Source organism: Parasteatoda tepidariorum, chromosome 2, assembly GCF_982258835.1.
Source record: "Parasteatoda tepidariorum strain Cologne lab strain chromosome 2, Ptep-v5.0, whole genome shotgun sequence".
NCBI lineage: Eukaryota > Metazoa > Arthropoda > Arachnida > Araneae > Theridiidae > Parasteatoda > Parasteatoda tepidariorum.
The window spans coordinates 110,427,799-110,442,261 of record NC_141756.1 but is presented as its reverse complement, the minus strand read 5'-3'; the positions used below and the strand labels follow the sequence as shown (position 1 = coordinate 110,442,261).

Sequence of the window (14,463 nt, the reverse complement as noted above, 5' to 3'; positions counted from 1 at the left end):
ATGTCAAGTATTTCTATCTTAAATATTTTTTACACAGAATTACAATCAGCTTTTTTTTTTTCAAATGCATCTTTTCAGTACTTACTAAGCTATTTCCCTTTAAAGGCAAGGTGCACACAATTCTTATATACCTTTGAAACTCCTTAAGAAGTACTTGAAAGTACAAAAGTTGCAAAATATAGAGCTACTAAATATTCCTTAAAAACTCTTAGATTATCGTAATGCTAAGTTTTTTGTAACTAAGACAGGAAGAGAATCCTTCGCTTTTCTGCTAAAATACACCTGTTAGTGTAGGGGTGCACAACCTGCGACCCGCGGGCCAAATGCGGCTCTTTGACTTTTGAAGTGCGGCCCGCGATAGCTTCAAAACACAATTTTTTTTTTTTAAAAAATGGCAATTTTTAATCGCACTTTTAAGTCATCACGTTTTGACACAATCAATTTTAACAGATTCTTTAGTAAATGTACGTTTAACGCGTTTTCTTTAAGCCGATTTTATCGTAAATATAAATAATTTTTTTTAAACGGTTATTTCCGCTTCTCTACGTGATTTCGAAAATCCCGAATTTTTATTACGACGCGAGTTTTAGATCGGCAGTTATTGCTATGCGTTCCCACGTATGATAAAAAATTCCAATTATTCTATTAAGACATGCAAATTTTAAATCGTGCATTTGACACGCTTTATTCGTGCTGAGTTCAGCATGAATATAAGTAATTTTCCCCCCAATTATTTCTATACTTTTCCACATGATTTTGACGATCCTGTTATTTAACTATGATGTTATTACCACACATGATTGTTAATCGCACAATTAAATAATCACTCTTTGAAACGGTATTTCAGTACAGTTTTATATCATTAACCCTAGTTATTTTTCCTTCTTTTTTTCCGCAACGAATATGATTTGTTCGAATATAGTCATGAATTGTGATTTGGTTAAAAACCAAATATTCAGTAAAAAAAGAAGAAAAAAATCGACTGAACGCCGTACACTTGGGGCCAAATAGCAAAATCTTTTAGCAGCATATCAACACTGAAACTAAAATTTCAATGCTCAGAATAATATTTCCTGGAGAAACGTATTCATAAATTAACTCTGAAAAATAAGGCCAATCAAAAACGTTTGTGAAAATGACGAAAAGCGAAACAGAGAACATAAAAATCAATCTTAATTTTTGAAAGAAAAGTTTGAAGCTGAACATCTCAGTTTTCCAATTACCAGAAAAAGCCAAGAAAAAAGAATCAAGTCAACAGAAATGCTTTTAAAAAATTAATGCGTTATAATAAAAACGTCTAAAAAAAGTTTTTTTTATTTAAAGAAAATAAAAAGTTAGAAAAAAAGTTCTTAATTTTTTAAATGAAAATCTCAATTTAAATTTTTCTCATTGCCATAATTTTAGAAGAAAAAAAATTTTTATAAAATAAATTTTATTAGTAACTTTATTTTTAAAAAAAATGCTGAGTCATAATAAAAATGCCTAAAAAAAGAAAAACAGAAAACACAAATGTTTCTTAGTTTCTGATTTCACGCAAGTTTTGTAACTTGCGTGAAATACTGAAAATCACACTTTTCTATGTTACTGGTTATTTATATTACAGTACAGGGAAAGAGTGATACTAAATTAATAGTATAAGACATTCTGTTAAAATGCTGGGTTATAATAAAAACGGCAAAAAATGGAAACAAATCCTTCTCAATTCTCAAAGAATCGAAAAAATGACAAAATTGACTTGTCTGTTATTTGTACTATTTAATTGTCTGTTATATGTTTTTTTTTAAAGTAAAATCTATACAAATTCAAAAATAAAAAAAACTTTGAAAAATACATTACTAAAAATTATTCTTCCGAATATTTGACTGATCATTCAATCAACTGAATTTTTCACAAAAGAGCCAAATACTCGTTACATCCCTAATTTAAATGCAACGTTATTGCAACTTGAGAAATTCATAAAGTGACAGAAAACGCGAATTTCTAAACTGCTCACTGTTTGTAGTTTAGATTTCAATTTTTTGTTGCTTAAGTGATCTTTTTCGATAAAAAGAAGGAAAATGTTTACGATATAAAAAAATCTAATAATTAATGAAATGAAATAATAAAGTGCATTACAAAGTAAGCATGGAATTTTATTTTGAACTATCACAGTTTTGTTTTTGTTTTAGGCTTTTGTTTAAAACATATAAATTTTCTTCAATTAAAATATTTAATTTGAATTTATATTACTTAATTATGACTAAATTTTTTTCTACTTTCATTCTGTGGGCATTGCAGTTTTCTTTTATTAATTAGAATTTAATTCTAAAATGAATTTTCCTATTGCATGATATGATAAAACAAAACATTTCTTTTCTTCAATGTTTATTTTGATAAATCTATTGTTCATATGATAAAAATAGCAATTTATTTTTTTTGTAAAAAATAAATAAATAAATAAGTTTTTTTTATTTTTGAATGAATTCTAATAATGGAACACCTTTAATTTTTTACAAATATATTACTTATATACAAATATATTAAGTTTATTGATAAAAAAAATAGAACGCTAATGTATAAATAAACATTACTACATTTGTCATTAACATGTCTAAATACATGTGCGGCCCTTTGTTAGCCAACCTGCTGTGCAAGTGGCCCTACACTCAAAATGGTTGTGCACCCCTATGGTAGTGCCAGGGTATCTGGCCACCATGAATTTTCGCACTGATCAAAATTTGTCATGAAATGTCAGGATTTAAACTATTTTTTTAAAAAAAATTATGGAAAGTCATGGATTTAGGTCGCCGAAAAATCTAATTTTTATAAACGGAATTCCCACTTCCCAATTTCACGGTGTTCCAAATATTTGAATTTCTAACAAAATCCCCACTCACAGTCATATTTTATTAAAATATGATATGTTTTCATCGTTCTCCTTAAAAATTATGGTGTTTTTTAAAAAAAGGAAAGAGAAAACATCATTTCTAGAGCGAATTATCTTATAAACTTCTGTGATTTCATAATTTTTGTTATTTATTATTTTTTTTTATCAATTAAAAATTCTAACTGAAGCAAGGCAGTCATTGGCGAATTTGAAGAACAGAAAAATCCTGAGTATTTCTTTCTTTTCCGATGAACAAGAAAAGTATTTCTAGAATATAACTCTGCAGAAAAAAAAAGAAAAAAAATTATTTGCTTTTGTATTTTTTTCACTTGTTTTATTGCTTCAACTCTTTCTTTACTCTGTTTTTTTAAATTAAAAATCTATAAGCATGCAGATGCAGAGTATAACAGTTTTGGTTATACCTATCATTTCAATTAATGTTATTACAGTGAATTCGCAATAACTCGAATCTGATAGGACTGACGAAAAACTTCGACGTATCGGAAGTTCGACTTACCGTTAGTTTCGGTTTTGGATACATTATAAAGTGGACATTTTTGAACCTATTATTAAATTTGTTGCAATATCTGCCAAAAATTTTATGTTCGTAGAAAAAAATAATTTAAGTTTAGAATTTATCAGAACATTGATGGTAGCTCAAGACCATGCAGTATGTCCAGTACATTAAAGTAAAATTGCATAAATTTAAAAAAAAATTTAAATCATTTTTAAATAGTTAAACGGCCATGATAAATTAATACTTGTTTGCTGCATGGTTGATTTTGAAAGGGATGTAATGACATTTTTTGTTTTTCTTTTCTTTCCTAAGCAAGTGGGGTTTATGCATGTAATAAAATGTTAAGAGTTAAGAATGAAACTTTGTTTAAATTTTAAATAAAGTTTTTTCCTTTGAATAGAAGAATATTTTTTTTATAATATTTACTACGTTGTAAAAAATATATAAACATGCATATGTATAGCTGTATATGCATTACTGCCAACACTACTGGATTTTGCTAGTTTCTACTGGTTTAGTAAAATTCTCCTGATTTTTGTACATTTTAGAAAATTCCCTAAAATTGAGTAAGTTTCATTAAAAAAATCCCTATCAAAATAGAATTTTGGCACAGATTATTGCTTGGTTGCTTGCTTGAATATTTAAATAAGTATTACTAATACATAATAAAATGAACCTCATTTATTAAAAATCAGTTCAAACTTTTTTTGTTCTAAAATGTTCAGTTTATTTTTAATCAGAATTAATTAAAACAAATCTTAACTATCTTTGATGAATTAACTGCCTATTAATATTCAAAATTATGAGTAAACATAATACATAATATTTCACGTACGTTTAATTTCAATCATAACTGGAAATTAATTTTGTGACTCCCTAAAATTCCCTATGTGTAAAATATTTAATAACAGAATTCAACAATTATCATGACTATTTCATCAAATCTACTGGATTTTTTCCTATCCATGTTGGCAGCAATGCGCATATATTAAAAGACTTAACATATATTATCGTTAAGTCTTCAAATCTTTGACTCCATTGATTTTTGTTTGTCTTTGTATGAACCCTGTTTAAAGGTGTGTTCAACTTTAAACTGTCTTAGGTGATTTATCTTCTTCTAATTCCTTTTTCATTACAGTGCCCTGTTTCATAAATTTTTATTTCTTAGGTTCGAAGTTGTGTTGGAGTCGATAGATGAATTCGCACTAGATATCCCTATGATATGGGAGTACATTGGAGAGATCCTTGAGCCTATTCTAGAAGATAACAAATTTACTGTAGATGTTCTTAAAGATGTCCTAAAACCTTGTATTCCTTCCCCGACAGCTGGACTGTTGGTATCAGCAACCCTGCATTGTGCAGCTAAAAGAAGAGTTAGCAATCTGTTTTGTTATTTTTATCTATCCTAATTTTTAGCACATATTTTCTCTGTTTAACATAGAACCCGGTTACCTCAATAAGTTGTCAGGGTGCGTAGTGTTTTTATGGTGCTTATTTTTTATTTACGTTTTTTAAAAGCCCTTAAAGGTGCTTTTTTTTATTCAGGGTCTGTAAAAAGTGAATTTTCCATCTTTTAAGAAGATATTTTTTTTCTTTGCAGTGTCGATAGTCATTATAAATTACAAAAAATGTGTGATATTCACAATTTTCTCTGCGATATTTATTAGAAACTAGTTATTTTATCATGATTATGTAAAGTTTTTGAAAAATATTAAGTTTAAAATTTTTTTTTTATTAATTACAATCCAAGTTGATAAATTATTTAGATAACTAACGCAGCAGGCACATGTTTTGAAATTTTGTAAATTCTGAGGCTGTTGTTTTACTGACTTATGCTTATGGCTGTTAGTTACTGACCTGCGGTTTATACACTTTAAATTTTGTTCCACAGTCCGATTCGTTACAAAAGAATTGCTAAGTAGATGTATCTCAGATTTCACCCTTTTCGAATAATGGTTTCAAAATTCTTGTATATTTTTATGGTGTTCTAAATGTGCATTTAAGTAATCGCTCATAGGCACTCTGGATACACAAGAATTCCATTCTAAATCCATGTTGTGTTTTGGTAGTTTAGTTAGCTGATGCTACATATTTTATGATTTTTAAAATTTTCTTATAACAAAATGAAATTTGAACTGCTCAAAATATCGCTTTCGAAAGATGGTGCTGTAGAAATGAAATCTACTTTATTATAGAATAAAGCATGAACAATTGTGTCTTGAAAGTAAAGACTAGATTTTTGCTTTTAGAATGGTATAATGGTTGAACTTCACAATTTAATGCACATATACCACATTTAAATCTTGCAAGGATATGGTCACATATGGGGTGAATAATTAGGTATATGGAATATTACAGCATCTGATATGTTTTATGGCTGGCAGAGTTTGTTTAAGAATTCCTGGAAGTGAGAAAAAGATTGAGACTTATTTTCACTCTCTCAGTTGAGCTAAGTTTTACTAGACGATAACATAAATTGATTAATAACAGTAAATCGTTATAACAATTAAATTTGGTTTTGCTGATTGTTACTTGAGATTTTATTGTACTGTATATGAATGGTTTGTTAGCCTGGGATGAAGAAAATTAACCGAAATTCTCAATTCAATGTAATAAATGTGTCCAAATTAGTTTTACGTTAATCATTGAAATTTCCTTTTTGATCAGGGAACTGTCAAACTTGGAGAGCTGTGGCGAGAATCTAAGCTACAGTGGACTGACTTCTTAGGGGATGATGCTAAAATAGATGAATTTATTCTAAAGCATGTAAGTAGTGTGGTTTTAAGAAACAAGTGAGAAAAGAAACAATTTGAAATTGCATAGTTGTGATGTATTACTTTCTTTTAGAAATTGGAATTCACAATTTGTCCTACTAAAGTAAAGTCTACCACACCAATGTCGATTGAAGAGATTGAAAAGAATCTCCTCGATTTGCTTGAAAAAACTGACGAAAGTGAAGAAATATTTGATTGGATAGATGCAAGTTTATGTATTTTATTTTTGAGTTTAAAATTTGACAATAAAAGATTCGTAATGCGTAAAGGAATAAATAAGTAAAGCTAAATATGCATTTTTTTATTATTTATTCTTCATGATATGTTGGTTAAAGTAATAAACTTTTTGAATAATAACAAAATAAAGTAGTGAAGTGTGATGAAACAATATTGACTATTCATTAATTATTCAATTTTTAATCATGTATTTAATAATTGAAAGAGAAAGCTGAAATAAATAGCTTTCTATTTTGCAACTTTCTAAATAACGTTTCATGATTTTTTTTTCAAAAAAAAGGGTGAGAAGCCTTCTTGTATTAATTAGTTATATAAAATTATGAATATGAAGTGTGCTAACAAAAATGTGTACTTTTATTGAAAATCATTGATAGTACTATAAAAGTATAGAAATCTATTAAAAGGAGAACTTTAATGCTTTAACATATAATATAGAAAAATAAAAAGGTATTTATATCGTTCTTAGCAAATTTAAATATTGGTGATATTTTCGTAATTTCATAAATTATCTCTCATGGCATAAAAATGATCTCTGTTTTTGGAAATGCCTAAATATATTTGAAATTTTTATAAAATTTCTTTAATTTTTTTTGCATATATAAGTTATGTTTTTATTTCAAAAAATAACAAAATATGTGCTATAATTTTTAATAACTTGATTCTGAAATTGGCCATGTTTCTCCAATTTTTCCATCAAAACTGTTTTTATGACTGTAGAAAAAGTATTACCGTCTTTGTGCAGGATTTCGCAGTTTTTGAACTTTGACATGTAAATAAACTATGTTAATTCAAACTTTAGTAAAATTTATCGATATTATATTCATAACTGGACTCAGACGAGTGAATTTGATCAATATTGGCATTATTTGTATGTAATATTTACGAATAATAAGTCAAAACATACCTTGCACAAAGTAGCCCCCAAATGGGGCTACTTTGTGCAGCGATAGGAATTCAGTTTAATAATCATGTTTTTAGTAAAATATTGATATAAAATTGTTAAAAAAGTTAATTGTTGACATTTTTAAAGACAAGAACATCAAGATATATAAAGATATTAGTTTGAAAATAATTTTCAGCGTTAAAAAACCATTTTTTTTGAAGAAAATTGATTGAATTTTGATTCATTCTTAAAAAGAATGTTTATTTCAAAACATTTAAGTTTAAACAAAAGAAAACCATATACATTTTTAAACATTGAAATGGATGAAATTTGAAAAATAATAATTATTACATATTCATTAACATTTATAATATTGTTAAATTTGAGCATAACATCCTTGAATGAACATGACAGAACTTGCTCTTCAGTTTCTGTCAAAATCACCTGATGTCCTATAAAATATATTTTTATGTGTTAAATAGTTTGATTAATTCATTAGAAAAATCTTTGTAGAAGGAAAATAACAGTTTACCAGGAAGTTTCACGTGGTTCTTGTGAATTTTATTAGAGATAGTATTTTTGCGGATTTTGTACTTCCGAGAAGCTTCTGCAATCGACATACCATCAGCAACTACTTGCAAACATTGTTGTAGCTTTTCTAAAGTGTAATCACGGTAGTTTCTCGTTCCAGGTATTTTTTATAAAGTCTGACCATTTTTCTGTCGAAAAAAAAACGAATGAAACTTTGCACAAAGTAGCCCCAAAGTGCATTTTTTTCATTTTTCATTTATTTGTTATTAATTTTCAAATGCTTACGACAATTGTTTTATCAACGTCTTTGCATTTCACAGTTAAAGTTTCCACGCACACTTTTCGACATCCGACGTCCTCGGAAAGTTGTTGACATTGGATGAACGAAACACACTCTGAGATTGTTTTAAAATTCGAAAAAATGTTTGTAGTAATAGAAGAGACTTCTATCTTCAAATTCCACGCATTTTTAACGTGAAATAAACATAATACTGAATAGCAGCACTTGAAAAATGCCAAATTCGAATTTGCACAAAGTAGCCCCGAATGACGGTACAATATCTGATAAATAAGATAAAAAGAACTTTCAGAAATATGCATTAAGCAAATTGGGTTTTATATTAAATCATTTGCTTAACTTTGGCTACCTAATACCAAAATAAATGCAATTTTTATGTAGTCATATATTTTTCAGCAGTTCTTTGTGTCTTATAATTATTTCTTATACTTTCTATTGAATTTTCCGTCTGCGATATTACGCACTCTATTATTAATATTACACTTTGTTTTCGATTATCAAGCTCTGCTCATGCATTATCTTACTTTTTCTGCTTTTTTTCCTTCCTATAAATTTATAATTGCTTTTGCAATGCTCTTCTGGTTTAATTTTTTTCAGGCCAATGTATCTGAATGTACAGAACCTAAATTTATTCGTGCCTTGGTGTCTGCAATGCATAAAAATGCCATAAAAGGTTTTTTTTTAATTGTACATATCCCTTCAATTCTATTCTTTTTCTTTTCGAAAACTTGCTTAAATAATTTTTATTGTTTTAGATACTATTTCTGGGTGTGAATTAGATGTTGCAAAATTGAAAAAAAAGACTTCTATCCTGTACCGATATATAGATCATAATGAAAATCTAGAACTTCAAGCTTTATATGCTATTCAGTCACTAATGAATCAACTAAATCAACCTAAAGGTATTCATTCATTGATCCACTTACATGGCAATTTTATGACATATATCTTGTAATTTCATAATCTCTATAAAGTTTTACAACATCTTTGCCTTGCAAGATTTTGTATATTACGAATTATGTTCTGCATTTTTTTCCAATTTAGTTTAAGACTAACTTTCATTATTGAATAGGATATTGTTTCATATTTTTACAGTAAAATATTGCTTTGCATAATAATACCCAATATGTAGCCTAATTTCAATAATCTCTTGTTTCAAAATAATTAGAAAAATGCCATTTTTCATTCCATTAAAACTTTCACATCCATTTTTTCACTCCATTAAAACTTTTCTTTAGGCTGGGAAATTTTTTTTAAATATTAAGTTCTAAAACAGGAAATGAATCAGAAACAGAAAATCGCCATATGAATTACTTGACTTTATTAATAATGTAGTTGGCATTGCGTTTTTTTATTTTTCAAGGTCTTAAGCAAAATATTATTTAATCTTTATTTATATATTTGCTTAGTTTGAACTCTGTTAAAACTTCTCGCAGTAAAAATTTATATCGAAAAAGATTTACTGAATAAAAAGTACGTCTGATGAAATATTTATTTTATTTCTAATGGTAGTGTGGATTGACTATGGATAGAAGGAACACAACTCAAAAGAACAAAGATAAAAATAATTAAAAACAGTTAAAAATAATTCCTCATTCGACACCTTGCTTTCCAGAATCGCTCAGCAATAGTTGCTTCACGAAGAGCACTGAAATGAAGAACATGGCGGCAATCAATTACAAATTGTCCTCGACATATAGAGCAGTATGGATCAGAAGCCATCTTGAATCTGTATAAGTAAGCGACATAGCCTGAACTGAGCCACCCTTCATCACTCACCCAGTCTGTGATGCTATTTGGCACGAAAACCTTCCATGTTTCGTTGGAATTTCTTTGCATCAGTTGCTTTTACAATATTGGTAAAAACTTTTTTTGGGGAATGGTTTAAAGGTTGAAAAGGGGGTCTGGATTATTATTGACTAAATCATTGGCCATTTCATTGCCTTTAATTCCACAGTGAGAAGGGATCCATTGCTGAGGATTGATTTTCCTATTGTTGTAAGCTATTGAGATAGGACAATTTAATCTATCACCAGAAGAGGGACTGTTCAGAGATTTTATTGAGTAAAGAGCTGTTAATGAGTTGGAAAAAATGACAACATATATGAGTTGGTCTAGAAAGCATACCAGTTGCTCCACGGTGACACAGATCACAGTAATTTTGTAGATGTAGGCTGTTCTTTCATTATCCACGAGGATTGCAAAACACTCCAGAACAAGGTGGGTTGACAACCTGCTGCCCGAGGGAGATTCAGATTCTGAACACAGGGAATTTTTTTTCTTAAGAAATAAAAAAATTTGAATTGCAAATTTGAGTCATCACTTTTTAATACGCTCAATTTGCATAGATTCCATTGTAAACCTATTTTGTTTCTTGGTCACCTTTTCAACGGTTATTGCAACGAAATTCTGCTTGATATTTAATAGGATATTAATCTCTGCATGAATTTCAAATTTAATTGATCACTTTTCACAATATATATATATATATATATATATATTTGCTATATCAATTATTAATAAAGGGTTGTTGTTAAGTTGTTGTTAATTTACGTCGCACTAGAGCTGCACAATGGGCTATTGGCGACGGTCTGGGAAACATCCCGGAGGATGATCCGAAGACATGCCATCACAATTTTGATCCTCTGCGGAAGGGATGTCACCCCCGCTTCGGTGTGCCGACGGCACTCACGGAAATGCTCACGGTTTCGGCACCGCTTGGCATTCTTGGCGGAAATTTTAAGTCAAACCTGCTCTGTCACCAAATTGCTTTTGCGTAGCGTTTATAAACAAGGGATAGAATTGTTTTCACTATTTTATTACAATTTTTTTCATTGTTTTTGTGTTTTCATAAGATCATGTAACTCACATATTAAAACACAAAATTCTATTTGCAATTGAATCTTTCAAATTTAGTTTTAATCTGAACTTCTAAGCTGGAATTTAATTTTAAAATTTTATGACTGTGAAGGGCATTGACCTGATGATGTATTCTGATACATTGATTGTATTGACTTGTTTGGAGTTTTCTCAGACGTGTTTTTTATTTTCAATTTCTTAGTTAAAAAAAATAATTAAATAGATAAATGAAATATTATTTTTACTGATTTGATTTAAATTTTAATAAAATCATTTTATCGCGTTTAAAGTTATAGTTTTTTTTTTTTAGTTAAACTCCAAATTTATAATTGAAATGTGTGCAATGGAAACTAGTGTTATACTTGCGAACAACTTTTTTTCGAGTTTAAGTGTTGTTAATTATGATGAAAGTTGACAATGTAATTTTCTCTATAAATCAACTATAGATATTTTTTAAGATGCAAGCAATCACGGTGGATAAAACAAATCAATTAGGTTAAAAATAGCATAAATGCTAAAGAACAAATAAAAGCATAAGTTCTCTTAGAGCCCTGAAATATAAATTATATTTTACTTTTATGTATACTTAAGTTCAGATTGGTCTAATCAAACTGAAGAAACAGAGAAACTCTTATGTCAAGGAGTTGTAACTAATTTTATTATATATGTTTATTTAAGTTTTTAAAACTATTTACAAAAACATCTGAAATATATTTCATATTAACAAAATAGTTCACTGTTGCATTCTAAGGATAAATTATTTTAATTGTATAATTTGCTTTTGTAGATCCAGTTCCTAAGATATTCCCCAATTAATTATTATTTGTGTAGAAATATCGATTTTTTGTGAAGTATTTCTTATTATTTATTTTGAATCTACCATTCATTTTTTTTCTTATACTATTATATAATATCTTATTAAGTAATGTTATAAGAAATGGCAAAATTTTTAGTCGTATAATTATAAAATAAAACTTGGATCTTGTACTTCATCACTTTTTAAATTGCATTTGAGTAAAATAATGTTAAAGTAAATTTGATCGGATTAAAATTAAATAAAACTTTTTTTTCTGAATTTTTATAATTTTTGAAACTTTCAAAATATTGAAGTAGTGTCATTAAAATCTTCATCTTATTGAAAATGAATTAAATAATAAGATTAAAGTAAAGTGCTGCGCATGAGAATGAAATAAACATTTTTTTTGGAAACTTTTATTGCTTTTGAAACTGCAAACAAATGACTAAAATGATAAGGTTAAATTAAAGCACTTTAAATGTATTAATTGCTTTCTCAGGTCTATTTCTTCAGATCTATCTTAATTTATTATTTGCGTAAAAGTATTGATTCCTTTGTGAAAAATTTCTTATATATATTTCCAATTGAAAATTATCACCTTTTTCTGATTAAATGTTTTATTTGAGAAAAAACGATTTAATAAAATCTCCTCCATCTGATAAAGCAAACAAGTGAGGCAATTTTTTTTAAACTGTATAAAGTTCTTCTTTAACTCATTTCTCAAATCTATTATAGTTCATTATTAGCGTAACAATATGTATTTCATTGTGAAGAATTTTTATTATGCATTTGGAATAAAAGAATTTTTTTTTCTTCCTAATTACGCATCTGAAATGCTGAATTTAGCGATAAAGGTAATTTTTGCAATGTACTGCAATAAAAATACCTTATATAAAATTTTCTTACATTTGAATTGGAAACTGAATGCAATATGCCTTAGAATATAGTGAGCACACAAGCCTTTATATATATAGCATAGTAAAGAATGGTAAACTGTCTTAGCAAGTAAAATAAAATAAATTTAAAAAAAACAATAGATTTTACACTTTCAAGAACAATAATAAAAAAAAGAAGTTGAAAAGTAAAATATTTACAAGAATCTATTTTTAAATAAAATTCTGAGACATAAACATTAAATTAAGTATGAATTTTTCATTCAAAACGAAAACCGCTTATAAAAAATACAAGAGCGGTGTGAAGATAGAAGTGAATAAGAAAGAAATTTTTAACTAGAATAGAACCATCATTTTCCTACTCAATCAACGTAATAGGGTTGCACGCTGTAGCAAGATGTGACGCACAGATCGGTTGGGTTACCATATTCTTAATTTTGCGGTTTTCAAAGAGCTTATTCTCGACCGCGCCAAGCGGTGCCGAAACAGTGAGCATTTCCGTGAGTGCAGCCCGACGACCTGCGCGCGAAGTTGAGCACTTTACGGTAGCACAGTTTAACGAGGACCAATATAGGGAAAAATATTTATCATATTTATCATCAGGGAATTTATTTATTAATAAAAATATTATAGTTGCTTCACGGTAAAATATTTTTATAAAAAATGTTTTTTTAAGGAAAAGGTATTTTGAATAAGCTCTAGTAAATAAAAGAATTTAATTTTCTGCAAATACACAAATTTTTTTGCTGAAAAAATGCTAGAACACTAACGTTCACATAAAAATTATCATATTTGCTACCAACTTGACTAAATAGATCATGGTATGTGATAATTAAGATATTTAATAAAATTTTAGTCATGTTATTGAAATTCTTTTTTCTTATTTAGGCAATTTAATTTCATAGTTATTGGCATCTATTTTCATGCTTTAGGCTACTGAAAACAACGATTTTGTTCATTTTTTTTTTGTGGCAACCCTTTGTTAGTATCGGAGCTAGTCTTTTTTTCTTTTGTAAACACATTTGTTACTTACATTTTAATTTGTTGAACGAATTTAGAACTCACATTCCCTGCTGATGAAGAAATTTCTTATATTTTTAGGAATTCTAAGGCAGATTTTCGACATCCTCTACGACGATGACGTTATCATCGAAGAATCGTTTAGAAACTGGGAACAAAGCGATGATCTAAACGAAGTGGAAGGCAAAGGTGTAGCACTACAATCTGTCAAATCTTTTTTCACTTGGCTAAAGGAAACAGATTCTGGTGATTCTGTGACTGATGAATGACGATTCTTATGCTCTAAAATATTTTACTTAGATAAAGACTCGAAAGCAGTTATTTTGTATGACACAAGCTTATGTAATGAATCCTGTTGCGATTAATCAATCAATTGGATCTCTATTCCGAGTTTACTATAGGAAAAATGAATTGTCTGTGCAATTTAAACAAAGCTATCCCCCGTTTTGTAAATTAAAGAAACATTTGCAGCGTCTGGTGCATACTTATAAAAAGAAAAATATTCCTTTTGTTATTCAATGATTGACTTGTGCATGTGTTTAAAAGGGTGCAAGTTTTATCTTGTTTATTTATAGTTAATGTGAACAATTGCTTCTGATGTTAGGATGGTCATGTGACTTTCTTCTTATAAAAACGGTGTCGACCGTTTCATTGGTTTTGATCCATAATAAATGATGAGAATCACTGAAAGAGTGAGAAACCCGATTATTTTTAAGACATGAAAAGATTTTAGTTTTCTTTAAATTATGTAAAATGACCTAAATGTCAATAAATAGGCTGATTTATGAA

General features: G+C 28.2%; 1 protein-coding gene across 2 annotated transcripts in view; it reads left to right on the top strand.

The window, feature by feature from the left end:
• The window catches only part of LOC107447447 (eukaryotic translation initiation factor 4 gamma 3), a 53,841-nt gene extending 39,378 nt beyond the window's left edge, over positions 1–14,463 (top strand). For both annotated transcript variants that reach the window (XM_087158038.1, XM_087158039.1), the window contains exons 16-21: positions 4,552–4,756; positions 6,051–6,149; positions 6,231–6,362; positions 8,704–8,779; positions 8,862–9,008; positions 13,756–14,463. In XM_087158038.1, the coding sequence (XP_087014164.1) occupies positions 4,552–4,756; positions 6,051–6,149; positions 6,231–6,362; positions 8,704–8,779; positions 8,862–9,008; positions 13,756–13,943 (847 nt within the window). In that variant the 3' untranslated portion in view covers positions 13,944–14,463. The remainder of the gene's footprint in view (positions 1–4,551; positions 4,757–6,050; positions 6,150–6,230; positions 6,363–8,703; positions 8,780–8,861; positions 9,009–13,755) is intronic.